The following is a 13,920-nucleotide window of genomic DNA, read 5'->3' as shown; positions in this document are numbered from 1 at the left end:
CCCCTACCAGGGACTACTCTATTCAATCCACTTGGATGTGCATTAGTTTCCTGTGTTTCAAAAATAGTCCTCATAGCATCTGACACATCCTGAAGGCCTTATCTGGGCATTCCTTGCAGTGACAAACCAAACGCTGTCTCACTTGGGCAGTGTGGACAGTCAGACTTGCCTTGGGAGTTCTGGCATGCAGCAAGCAAATAACCATGTGGCACCAGAGAGTCTGGTGCTCTTCTCTATCAGCCCCTGATCAACTGCGTTACAGAAACCCTGGGAGCATCGGTCACCATTTTGGTCACATAGAAAAGTCCTTCTGCATCCCTATCTCTTCCTTATCCCTGCTGTTCTGGTGGCCCCCAAGTGGGCTTTTCCCTCACATCCTAGTGGCTGGGAGGAGGGAAGGGATCAATATGAAGGGGAAAGGCAAATACTTGGACCTGGTACCATCTTGGTCATCAACTCAGTGTGACCTCAGAATCTCTGATCTCCAGGAGGAGCATCTGGGCACTTTGGAAGGGACAGTTGTTGGCTGTGTGGGACTGTTATGTGCAGTTCAGGGTGTTTAGTTTATGTGACCTCTGCCTACTAACAGCCTAAAACACCTCTAGTTCCATGTATATTCCTGGGAGGGGGCTGCCCTTGTTGAGTCCCTCTGGCTATTGATCACCAGTTCAGTCTCCTCCATTGCTGACATTCTGATGTTCTGGGAAAAAACTGGGGGCTCTGATCTCTTCACTTTAGACACCTTTCCTCCCATTGTGCCACATGAGATCCCCTTCAGTCAACAGCCTTAATTTCTAGACCTTCTCTCTCAGCCATCCTCACTGCCAGTCAAAATGTACTCTTTCTGCCTCTTACCTCGTCATGGCCTGGGTCTCTGCTAGATGGGGTTATCGCTAACAAATGATTTCTACCAGTTATGTTAATGGTTCAATCCATCAACGAAACTGTGTGATCACTTGTTTTTCCATACATAGACTCTTAGATGCTGGCGCTGGAGTAAATGTACAGATCAGTTTGCAAACGGGAAAATAGTGCTGGGTGGAATGCAAACAGTCCAGGGTGTTACTGGTTCTAGTTAGCTCCTCATCGCTTTGTGCCTAGTCCTGACTTCCAAATTTCCTCTCCTAATCGTTTCCTCAAGCTGATGTTGCCAGAAGATTCTTTTTTTTTTTTTTTTTTTTTCACAAGTAGCAGCTAATGGCAGAGATGGGCTTTAGGATGAAAATCCTGGCTCTGCCCTTGCTACCTATAGGACTTGGTGTCATTAACCTGACTCCTGACAAGTCAGGCACTCCTGACAAGTGCCTCCTTACAGATAACCTCAGGGAATAAATTGAGATAATGCTTGTGAATTTTCTGGTACAAGCAGATGTTCAGGATGGGGTAGTTATTATTATTGCTGTTATCATCAGCATTACCATTTCCTCTTTCTCCTCTTATTCCAAAGACGGCAGTGCCTTCCTACTGCATAGAATATAAAGTACAAATGCTTCCTCTAACCTGAAGGTCCCTGATCTCCCTTTTGGTATTCTACTGATTGGTCCCAGTGAGTCCTGTATGCAGCCTAGCGGGCCCTCTCTGTTCCCCTGCCCCCAAATCTGATCTGCACGCCCACACATTGTCAGGTTCCGAAGCCTTGGCAGTGATAGAAGCACCTACAGAATGTGAATTGCAGCATAAGTCCAGCAAACTCTCACTTTTGCCATCAGAAGCTTGAGTCCCTTCACTACCTGCTTTGCTGGATCAACAATTAACAGCGCCAGGGCTGGGCTGTCCAAGGAGACCCTACCTCTTGATCAGCAGTCTTCACCCATCAAGGGTGCTTGGGAGTGAGTGGTTGGCAAGAGTCAGGAGGCCACTTTGGAGGGATCTGGTTCTGTGGCTATTGGCTGAGTGAGTGTAACTCATCTACCTTCCGTTGGGGACCTCTTTGATCTTTGCTACAACTGGATACAATCAACTGTCCTGGTCTTTCCTAGTGACTAGGGAGGCCTGGGACTGGCTTCTGCCATAACAGAAAACACACAAAGAGCCTCTGGGAGGGCTATAGGTTTGCCTCAACACGAAGTTTATTTGCCTTATGATGCTCTGATGTATGTTTTGGATAGAATTTCCCCCCATGGGACCGACTCATGTCTACTCTGGCCTCTATTCTCTCTCTTTCTCTCTCTCTCAAATGTTTATTTATTTTTGAGAGAAACAGAGCGAGTGTGGGAGGTGCAGAGTGAGAGGGAGGCAGAAGTTCTAAAGCGGGCTCTGTGCTGACAGTAGAGAGCCTAATGTGGGGATAGAACTCATGAGCTGTGAGATCATGACCTGAGCCAAAGTGGACACTTAACTGACTGAGCTACCCAGGTGTCCCTAGCCTATATTGTTATCTTTCCTCTCTGAATTCCTGGCATTTGGTCCTCTCTGAACTTCAGCAATAACATCTCTTAACATCCTTCTCTGGCAGTTCTAAGACAGGCCTGGTGGCCCCACTGCATTGCAGGTGTTTTGCTGTGGCCTGAGAACATAACCCAAGCTACCACGCCATTTAACAGATTCCACAGCATTGTGAGAAGCTTGTAGGGACCAGACCATGGCTGGTTTGTAGGCCCTTGGGTTGATTGGATGTACCCAGGAGAATGGGCTGAGATGTTGGTGTCTAAGATGGGAGAACAAAGGCTTAAGAGCCATTCCGAAGGGCCTCCATGTCATGGGTTAGCATAACTAGATCTTCCAACTGGTGTGCATCCTATCTGAGTCTAACCCACCAGCCAACTTGGAGACTTCATGTCTCCTCGCTAAGTGGTAGGGAGCCAGGTATGACCCACCTCATTCAACTCTGATGCTCCTTGTTAATTAGGGGAAAAGTCAGGCTCCCTAATTTGGCTGCCACCACCCAATGGCTTGGGACCCCTTTCCACTGCTGGGTTCTCTAGAAGAGTCTAGGCTCTTGCCCTGTACCCCCTCTTATCCTTTCTCAGAATGTCCCGTAGGCAGCAACATCTTTTGGGTCTTAGATGCAATAGAAATGTCACGACTATGCCATAAGAATTTCTAAGGGCCCCATGTGCCCATGAGTACAAAGATACAAATTATCTTAAGGAAGAAGTTGACTGTGTATAAATACTGGTAGTTGAGATAAGGCAAAAGAATTATGGGTTTGAGCCCTGGTTCTGTCACTTACTGCATGTATTAATTTCCTGCAGCTGCCGTAACAAATTGCCACAAACTGAGTGACTTGAAACAATGTAAATTAATTATTTCACCATTCTGGTGTGCAGAAGTCCAAGATCAAGGTGTCATTCTCCCAAAGACCTTAGGGGAGGAAACTTTTGTGCCTCTTTCAGCTTCTGGTGGCTCCACATACTCCTTGGCTTATGTCTGCATCAATCCAATCTCTGCATCCCTCTTCAAATGGCCTTTCTCCTCTGTGTGTTCCTTATAAGAACTCTTGTCATTACATTTGATGCTGTGCAGATAATACAGGATGATCTGATCCCGAGGTCCTTCACTTAATTAAATCCACAGAGCCCCTTTCCAAATAAAGTCACGTTCCCAAGTTGCAGGGGTTAGGATGTGGACATGTCTTAATGGGAGATACTATTCAACCCACCACATCTAGTGCCCTTGGAAATGTCACTTACCCTTTCTGAGTCTCAATTTTTACATCTATAAAACATGGACAATAATCCTTACATCATAAGGCTATTATAAAAATTAAAATGAAAGCATTTGCCCCATAGTAGATGCTCTATAAATATTTTTTATTATGTGGGCTCCAGTCCTGTGAAACAGAAAGCTTTCAGTTATAGCTCCCTTAGCTATGCATGCCTCTGCCTATCTCTGGAGTGTCTCCTTTTCCCTGCCTTGGTCTTCCTTCTCAACCTCTCTGACCTATGTTCTCTACCTGGTTCTTCATGTTTCTATAACTCCTAGCACAATATCTTCCCTAGAAGTGTGGAAAGCACTCACTCATATCTGTAATTAAATTGTACCTTAAGGCTAGTTTGACTTTCCCTGAGTTCCCAGGACCACGGAGTACCTGGCAGCTAGCATCCAGTCCTCCTGGCCGCAAGGGAAGAGCTTAAAAGGCAGAAGATCTGGATTCCAGGGCCAGATCTACCACTGAGTAGCTGTGTGATGCTAGCCAAGAGTCCTAGCTTCTCTAAGCCTTGGGTTCTTCATCTGAAAATGAAGCTGATGATGCCTGTCTTGTTAACGTGGGTGACAGCAGTTGTAACCTGTGCTACATGATTGGAGGGCCTTCATTATCATTCCCAGCTTAGGCTGAGGGACACAGTCCCTGATTCCAGGTACCCACTTCTAGAGAAAAAGCCCAGTTCAGTCCCCACTTATTTCTCAGAGTGTCCTTCTCTGCCCCACTACACTTACTTGGACCCCTACTTCATATCCTTTATCTAGGTTAAAATCTGATGAGGCTCCCTATCTTGGCAAGGATCCCCTCACCCTGCCAGTCACCTCGTCAATCAGCCCAGTCAGGATCCAAGATTGTGTGGAATGGGCCCTTTTGTCATGGGGATATCACTTCCAGGCCCTGTTCAGGGACCCACTGGTACTGTCAGGATCAGCTTGATTCGAAGAAAGAGGCCCATTGTGCTGCATGGGGATGGTGCTGGACTCCAAAGAACACGAAGACGCTGCAGGGAACAGAGCGCTTTGACCGGGTTTCAGCTCTTTGACCAGAGCCAGTTAACCTGGCTTCAAATCTCTGTGTTTTTAACTCTCTAACCTCATTACCAGGAGCAAACCACATAAACCCTTTCAACCTCTGTTTCTTCGTCTGCAAATGACAATGACCATCCTTAATTGCAGGGATGGTGAGGACCAGAGGTAGTGACTCTGAAGCAGGTGTGTGGGGGCTGGTGGCCACCCTGAGGAAAAAGGTGGACAAAGGGAAACACATTTATTAAGTACCTCCTTTTTGCTGGATGCTGTACATATGCCTTTCTCATTTAATTTGTGCAATTTGAGGTCAAATTTGTGTTAGACTCCATATGGGTCTGGTCCTAAAGCTGAGCCCACTGCTCTCAATGGTGCCCGTGCCCATCCCCAACCAGTATAGACCCTGGTCACCAGTGGGAAAGCGCCTCATTAAGGAAGGAAAGGGGCTCTGAGTCAGTCTCAGAGTCCTTTGCCATGTGAGGATACAGGCATTGAAGCTGTTGGCTCATGTCACCCTCTGCTGGCACATGACCACTGAGAGTGGCTATATTAGTTGGCATTCTCCAGAGAAGCAGAACCAATAGGATGCATACAGAAAGAGATTTATTATGATGGATTGGCTCATGTGGTTATGGAGGCTGAGAAATCCCACGATCAGCCACCTGCAAGCTAAGGGAGACCCTTTTCCTTCCCTGCTTCTCCTGTTTCATCCTCTCCTCTTCCTTTACACTCTCTGGTCCAGCATCAACCATAGATATAGAACTTTCTCACCATGCTCCCCCACCTCCAGTTTATGTTGTTCCCTTAGCACAATGCCCTCCCTGCTTAATTCCAACTCATCAGTTAGACTCAGTTCAGGTGTTGCTAACACCAGGGGTCCCTTCCTGGCCCCCCTTGGAGCCATACTTGTGCTGAATATGAAGCTCCATCTCTGTGCCCCCACAATAATCCCAAATGCAAATTTCCATCTCTGTACCAACCACATTATGATGACACTATTCTTTAATAATGTTTGTCTCTTCTCGTAGTTTATCTTAAATGGGGTCAGGGAGAGAGCTTAGAATAGAGGTTCTTGGTGGGTAGTGGGTGAGAGGCCATGCAAACTAGTATTTTGACATCTTTTGTCCAATTCCCTCTCACCCCATATCAGAATGGGCTGGGAGTGGGAATAGGGAGATGTTCAGGACACTGAGTTATTTTGTGAAAACCTCCCAAGTGATTCTGACTCAAGATTTGTCTCTCACCCTAACCTTGCTTTGGTCCAGCTGCTGAGCTGCACAGAGAGACAAATGAACAGCTCTTGACACATATGGTTTTGGGAAATCCATGTCTGATACTCAGGGGGGCTTGAGACTAGAAATCTAATTATGAAGCTATCATTAGTGCACGGAAGACTGAACTTGCATGTGATAATGTGGAAGGGGGGGGGGTCTGTGTTTGGGAAAGGGAGAGTAAGTGTGTAGAAGTCCTGGAGGTGGGGGCAGCTCAGGTATGTCCTGGGATTCCCTCCCCAGTTATGTAAAGACCTTTCTTATGCGAATAACCTGTCAGTGGTAAAATGCTCTCTTCCTCAGATTTGTGACAGCGTCCTGAGCTGGTGACAGACCTACTCTGTGACTTTCAGCCAGATTCAACCCTCACATTCCAGAAAATATGACTCTTGCTGGTAGGTACAAAAACTGTTTATGGAATGGGGCGCCATACGTTTTGTATACACATAATATGTACTTACGTAGTCACAGAGAAGGATAAAAGACTGACATGAACTATACCCAAGGGTTAACAGACATTATCTCTAGATGGTGGGTGGGATCACAATAGAGCTTTTCTTCCTTTTACTCATCTGTGTGTTTAAAAAAATTTTTTTTACAATGCACATGTATTATTTTCACACTTAATTATGGTTTCAACTTGTAAAAGGAAAGGAGAAGGAGAGTGCCTGGGCACCGTGCTGGGTTTAGCTGAGAACCGAGGGTGTCTGAGCATGTGGACCTTAAAACAAGGCACGCTAGCACCAGGGTGGAGGGGGGACAGGCAGGACCACATGCCAGGGCCGGGGCAATAGTGGGCTGGACTTCACCATATCAGTTCTAACCTGTGGCTGCTTGGCTTTTAAATCGTCTCCTGACACAAAGAGACTAGACAGTAGTGGGGGTACTCCCTCCAGCTCTCATGGGCACCAGCACTTGCACTGGGAAGGTCAGGAAAGGCTCACAGCCTGACCTTGCTACCCAGTGAGGGGCAAGACCTGAGGAATGGTGGTGTGCATCTTTACCTTTCAGAGAAGCACTGCCGAGTACTTTGACTAAAATGGAGTGTGGATTTCCTGCATTTTGGAGCAAAGTAAATGAAATATTCTGGGCAAGTCTGAGGAGATAGAGAACTAGGTCCAGGGTGCCAGGTTGGGGCTTGTGTTTTTTTACCTGAGGGCATTTCGCATTCAATACAAAGAAGGGAAGCAATGTACTCAGGAGAAAATTGGGTCATCTGGTGCTCTGGAAGGTCAGGTTCTTATAAGGTGGACAGAAGTGGATGCGAGTCACATACAGGAATCCTAAAATGGGCTGCTCAGGGAACCGGGGGCTGGGCCCCCAGGCAAAGGGTGGATTTGGGTGGTTTAGGTGCCTTTATGAAGCTTGCTGACCCCTGGCTGCTCAGGCACCCAGACTCAAACAGAGGCTGACTTCTGAGTCTAGGAGGGGGTCACCATCTTCTGCTGGTGTTTCTGCAGCCTACAAAGAGAAAATGAAGGAGCTCCCACTGGTGTCCTTGTTCTGCTCCTGTTTTCTGGCTGATCCTCTGAATAAATCCTCCTATAAATATGAAGGTAAGTGAAGGCCACAGTTGGGAGAGTAACTTGAAGAGGATTCCTGGGCTCGTATCCATGAGTACCACACTCCTTTCCCAATTTTATGAAACTCTCCTCCCTGCATCAAGTTTTCTTTCCCAGAGCCAGTAAAATCACTGCGGCTGATTCTGAGGGTCTAAGCCTCAGGTGAACGCTGGTGTACAGCTGAAGCTGGGGGACTAGATCTCAGCTGAAGGTGAATCAGGCCCTCTACAGAGTGCTCTTGACCTTAGCTTTTCTTCATTCATTTAACAAAGGAATGCTGTGGAGGATGTTGAGGTGAAGCAGACAGAGAGATTCTGCCCTTCGGGAACACCTAGAATAGAAAATGAAATGCAGTGTAAATCACTAGATTCCGTAGTTGATAAGACTCCTTAGTGAATGGTGGAGAATGTTCTGACAGAGTGCAGAGCTGGGGAGGGGACTTCCACCTGCAGCCAGTCAAGGAAGCTGTACAGTAGCCATGCTGCCTGGGACCTGTGACAGGGTCCCAGGACACTGGCAGGGAGCACTGAATGGCCACATTCTGCTCAGGGAGGGGTGGGAAACAGGTCACCTCTTAATTTCCTTGGGATTAAAAGGAAGGGACAGGTTTGTTTTGGAAATGAGAGATGGGAGTGCTTGGGTTACCTGAGATTGTTTTTTCTGTCTAGGCTGGTGTGGGAGACAGTGTAGGAGGAAAGATCAAAGCCAGCGGAAAGACAGTGCTGACTGGAGAGAAAGAAGAGAGCAGGGTAGGAGGGAGCAAGGGAGAGGTGGCAATAGGCTGAGCCATCAGATTGGTAGTGGGACAAGGAGTGGATGGATGGGGGTGGGGGATGGGCAAATGAACCACTGGCTGCCACTGAGGACAATGTGAGCAAGAGCTCAACTATGGGAGGAGCCTTGTGGCAGAAGCAAAAGCAAAAGCTGCTGCTACAGCCATTATTAGAAACCGCAATGCCTGGGACCTCTACTCTTGGAGCCTGAGCCCTTGTTGTGGCTACCAGCCCTTTCAGCCCCATTCACCTTAGGTGCCTAGTTCAGAACCAGCCCAGAACCCTGGTCATTGATTTGCCTTGGGGAACCCAGACCTCCCACATATGTGTGCATGTGGTCATGCTTTTGGGGCACCAATCTAGTGTACAGGGGGTGTATAGCCCCTTTTATTGCTTTCTTCAGCAGACACAGTGGACCTGAACTGGTGTGTAATTTCTGACATGGAAGTGATTGAGCTGAACAAATGTACCTCGGGCCAGTCCTTTGAAGTCATCCTGAAGCCACCTTCCTTTGATGGGGTTCCCGAGTTCAATGCCTCCCTACCCAGGCGGCGAGACCCATCACTGGAAGAGATCCAGAAGAAACTAGAAGCAGCTGAGGAGCGAAGGAAGGTAAGTGCTCTCCTTTCTTTCCTCTATCTCAGCATGATGGGAAGGACTTAGAGAAGACAGGTGGTGGCCTTGAGGTGAGGTCAGGTCACCACCAATGTACAAATATTTAGGCACCACATCACATGTATAGGGCCGAGAATGAGGCACCATTGAGGTGAAGTGAAAGATGTGGAAGTACCTGGTCTCTAGGAGCTTACAGTTTGGTTAGAGGGAAGACACTGAATTATATATGCCCAAGAGATGGCTTTATATGTACACTGACAAGATGATGACATTGGCAAACACTACGGATTTAGTGAAAAGCTAGACAATTAAGGAAAGGGATCCTTAAATGGTGGAAGGGGAAGAATGTCATGATGTGGTATATGTCCTCCCCTTGTGTGTCTTCCATGTTTCCTATTGATTCTTCTGGCTCAACTCTGCTGCCATCTTTATGTAAGCTTTTCATTTTTTAAATGTTTATTATTTTAGAGAGAGAAGAGAGAGGGCGCAAGCAAGTGGGGAGGGTCGGGAGTGGGAGACAGGATCTGAAGTGGGCACTGTGCTGTTAGAACAGAACCTGATATGAGGCTCGAACTCATGAACTCGAGATCATGACCTGAGCTGGTCACTCAACCGACTGAGCCACCCAGATGCTCCAATAAGATTTTCATCTTTGGAGCAAAAAATAATCTCCCTTGAAGTCCTATAGCACTTCCTCTCTACCTCTTAGGGCATAGGTCACATGTTAGTCTGGGTTAAACTTATATATGTCCTATCTCTAATAGACTTTTTTCTTTCCCAAGTTGCTAGGATAGTGCTTGGCACTTGGTATATCATTTAATATTTGTGAAGAAAGGAGGAAGGGAAGGAAGGAGAGAAGGAAAGAGGAAGGGAAAGAAAGAAGGCAGCTGGACAATGAGAAAAAAGAACTGAGGGTGTGGTGGGAGAATCCAGAGTGTCCCTGCTTCCTGACAATGTGCCAGGGACCAGGCTCAGGGAGGTGTGTGTTCTGGGAATGCAGCTCTTAAGCTATGGTGGTGAAAATTCACCCTGGTATGCTCACTTTCAAGGGCCTCTTTCTCCCTTTGTGCTTCCTTAGTACCAAGAAGCTGAGCTCCTGAAACACTTAGCAGAGAAAAGAGAACATGAACGGGAAGTGATCCAAAAAGCCATTGAGGAAAACAACAATTTCATTAAGATGGCTAAGGAAAAACTGGCCCAGAAGATGGAATCCAATAAAGAGAACCGGGAGGCCCATCTTGCCGCCATGTTGGAACGGCTGCAAGAGAAGGTAGGTGGTCTGGAGAGAAAAGAGACTCCCAGAAACTCTCTTCCTTCCATGACAAGTATAAAGGGCCTACATATAATTTCTGGCAGTAAACAGCCTCAGGTAGGAAAGGGTATGTTTCTGGTAAGCTGAATCTTTAGAGAGTTCCAAGGGAGGTTTTTGGAAGTCATAGGCAAGGAACATGAGCCGAACTTTGGAATTCTTTGGGGGATATTATGCACAGTTACACAATTGAAGTTTCTCATTGTCTTAGGGAGATTAGACCTATTATCTTCTAGAGAAACCCTGTATGATGCAAGGGAGTAAGGACAGATAATCAGTTGTACCTTCCTGGCTTCATCCTTCAATGGATTGATTTGATTTAATAACAGATGAAGATTTGGACAATCATGCTTGGGTCTAAGCCAAGGGCATGATAAGCTGAATTGACCATTGAGCAGGAAACCCTATTCTCTCCAAACCTCTTTATGGACTGAGTGAATCACGGGTCTTTCCAATATTCTGCCTTTTGTCAATAAACCAACTGGTGTCACCTACATAGGAGACGCGTGAGAGACTGAGATTGGTCCCATGTGTCAGCAGAGTAACAACTCGTTCTGCTGAGAACACAGTGGCCTCATTTCCTGAGTCTCCAGGCTGCCCCAGTTTCTCCTGCAGCTCCTGGGAGGGCTCCAGCTCTGTGTTTTATTTCCAGGAGCCGCCTGCTGCGCGGTGACTCCCGGGACCCGATCGGTGGCCTCGTCCCATGGTGAGCAGCGTGGTCCCCATTCTTTTCCTGCCCATCCGCCTAGAGTCTCAGGCCCTTGGCAACAGCTACTAGAAAGATCGGTTTATTTGCAGGGGATCTGAATGTTGCATAGGCCCTGCCTCTGGCCAGCATGTGGCAGCCCTTCCGCTCTCCCACTCCACCCTTCTAGGGGGAAGTAAGGTCTTCACCAAGTATCAGAAGGGAGGGAAGTGATATGGGTCAGATTTCAGGCTTCCCGCATTACTGAGGGCTGGCTAAGAACAAGCTTTTGCAGAAAAATCTGGGATTGTGATTAAATGGGGCATGGGATCTCAGGCCAAACCCAGAAGAAATAATTGAAGCTAGAGCCATGATACGGTATTTAAAAGATGGCAAAAACCTTTCTATTTTTTCATACCCCTATCTTCACAACAAAGCCATGAGGTAAGCACAATAGTGTTATCCTTATTTAACTGATGGGGAAACCATGTCAGAGAAGGTCAAATAACTTGACCAGGGTCACACAGACACTAAGCAGTGCAGCTGGGACCAGAACCCAGTTCTCTGGGTACGTAAGACCAGGGGACCCTTTCAACCCCTATTTCAGGAGGACCAGCCCACAATCATCCTGTTAGCCTTTCGTCAGAGAAGGGACCATTGGAAGCCAAAGAAGGGAGCCCAGAAATCTAGAGTTCTGCCCAGAGAGCTCACCTGTAGAGGTAGATTTTGAGGGGGAAAGAGATTGAGAAGGCCCCCACTCTGAAGTAATAGCTATGGTGGTAAGGTAAGACTAAAAGAAGCAAGATGTAGGAGTAAGAATCTGAGTGGGCATCACTCTTTTGGGATCATGACCCCTCTTCACTCTTGATCACTGATGAAGGTAGGAGGCGGAATAAGATGTAGATGTGTGGCTTTGGTCCTGCCCCAAGCCAATGATTTTTGTGTCGGTTTCTGTGTGGATTACTGACCGTCTGCAACAGGTTCACCTGTTAAAGCTACATATCCTTGGACCTTACCTCAGACCTACTAACACTGGCTCTCTAGGGATGGGGCCTGAGGATCCAGCAGTGTCACAAATTCCTTAGGTCATGCTGATTACGTGGCAAGGTTTAGAACCACTGCCTCTACACACCACTACCCACACTTTTCCTAGGGCCATGGAAATTTCTAAGGCCTCTTTAGGGATGGATTCCTAGTTTAAAATATATCCTGGGTTCTTGGACTGCCTTAGTGGGCCTAGTCCAAGATAATTTTTGATGTATGGATATGATGATACCCGGATGATGGCGAGGGTCAGGTAGAGACAATATTTACTGAGTGTACCTGCCTTGTACAAGGTGCTTTGGGAAGAATGAGGAAATACAAAGAAGAAATAGGCACGCTCATTGCCTGCAAGGAAGACACTGTTCAATAGGGGGCCCAGGCAGATATGTACAATGAGCAGTGACAGAAAGCAGGCCACGATGTGCCCTGGAGGTGAATATTAAAGTCACAGAATTCTAGAGGTAAAAGGAGTTTTCCATTTGTAGCCCTCTCTTTAAAAACCAGGAAGCTGAAGCCTGATGGGTAGAGTGATGGGTCAAGGTCACAGAAGCTGATGGGTCTTTGAAGTCAGATCCCATCTCTTGGCTAATAAGCTGTGAAGCAAAGAAGGTTTTCATAACCCACTTTGTGAGACAAGCCAATTTTTGGAGTTGGGTGACATTTCTGAAAATTTTTCAGTCAATTCATACCTTAAGAGCCCTCATCTTTCACCACTAGACTTAAGAAAACAACGTGCATGGAGGGAAGGGGAGGACAACAATGAAGGCTGTGGTCACTTTGCAAGTGTGGGTGGGGGACACTTGTAATGAGGCCTGTCTCTAATGCCACCTGCTCTTCTCACATAGCGACACCCACCTGCTCCTCACACTGAATCAAGCAATACATTCAGTGCGAGCTCAGGATGGCCAGGTGAAGGAGGGAGAGGCCTATGGGCAATGGGGTCACTGTGAGGTGGGTTACCCACGGGAGGTTGGCCCCAGTCAACGAGCTCCCTGGGGCAGAACCGATCACCTGCCACCTGCCAGTCTGACCTGCCACCTTCTGCCTCTTCTCAGGACATCCTTGCAGACCTTGTACTTCACTTCCTGTGGCGGCAATTCTTTACTTTAGGTTCTTTTGCCCCTCAGCTTCCTTTTATCCCTCTATCCACGGGGAAGTCTGTGTGACCTGCCCTTTTCTCTCCCTTCCTTTTCAGGACAAGCACGCGGAGGAGGTGCGGAAAAACAAGGAGCTGAAGGAAGAGGCCTCCAGGTAAAGCCCAGAGGCCAAAGAAGTTTCCAGAACAGCCGGACAGCTCCAGCAGCTCCGCAGTTCCCAAGGCAGCCTCGTCCACTGTGGGCTGCTCTCCCAGCACTGGGGTTTGGGGGGAGGGGGGTCGCCAGGGGTGTTTTCTCTGCTTTCGGTGTTTGTACATGTAAAGAATTAACCAGTGAAGCCATCTTACTTGTTTCCGGGGAACAATGATGGGTGGGAGAGGGGAGAGAAAGAGAGAATTGGGAAAGAAGATGGAGAAGGACGCACGGACATTGCAACCTTGCCCACCGCAGACTCAGGTCAATTCTTTGGCTTTTCTTCACGGTGAATGTTCAGGCACCATGTTGAGGGAGGCTGCAAACGGGACAGAGTCCGGGGTGGGGCAGCTGCTGCAAGGACCGGCGGAAGAAGCCGAGGGAGAGGGTGGGGGAGCTGTACATGTTACTGCCACCCTGCAACTTGGTGGGATGAGGTCTGAGTGTGTGTGGGTTAACCATCATCTTTTGATCATCATGACCAATGAAATATTTACTCCAGGTCTCCTGTTCTTTATTTCCTGAATTTGTCCCTTGAGTGATTGATGAAATATCCTTGAATTTGGCATCCACACATCGGGTGACAGCTGCCCTTTTTGTTCCTTAGTTTGGCCATCAGAGCATCTGGGAGATGCTAGGGGAGGTGGGTTAAACATGAGAGACTTTGGCATAATTGAAGTTTGATTTTGCTTTTCTCCTCC

General features: G+C 47.5%; 1 protein-coding gene across 4 annotated transcripts; it reads left to right on the top strand.

Moving 5' to 3' along the window:
* The first annotated feature begins 6,249 nt into the window (after positions 1-6,249).
* STMN4 (stathmin 4) lies at positions 6,250-13,715 on the top strand. Of its 4 annotated transcripts, XM_077767523.1 has the most exons (7): positions 6,250-6,337; positions 7,403-7,498; positions 8,173-8,253; positions 8,681-8,889; positions 9,971-10,162; positions 10,854-10,907; positions 13,126-13,715. In XM_077767523.1, the coding sequence occupies exons 1-6, from the start codon at positions 6,325-6,327 to the stop codon at positions 10,872-10,874; spliced, it is 612 nt and encodes a 203-aa protein (XP_077623649.1). In that variant the 5' UTR covers positions 6,250-6,324; the 3' UTR covers positions 10,875-10,907; positions 13,126-13,715. The 4 variants fall into 4 exon arrangements, with proteins under 4 accessions (XP_077623649.1, XP_077623651.1, XP_077623647.1 ...); XM_077767525.1 differs by lacking the exon at positions 8,173-8,253; XM_077767521.1 differs by lacking the exon at positions 10,854-10,907.
* Positions 13,716-13,920: the final 205 nt, after the last annotated feature.

This window comes from Crocuta crocuta, unplaced genomic scaffold (assembly GCF_008692635.1).
Source record: "Crocuta crocuta isolate KB4526 unplaced genomic scaffold, BGI_CrCroc_1.0 scaffold987, whole genome shotgun sequence".
Lineage (NCBI taxonomy): Eukaryota > Metazoa > Chordata > Mammalia > Carnivora > Hyaenidae > Crocuta > Crocuta crocuta.
The sequence above is the reverse complement of the archived record's forward strand: the minus strand, read 5'-3'. Positions and strand labels throughout refer to the sequence as shown.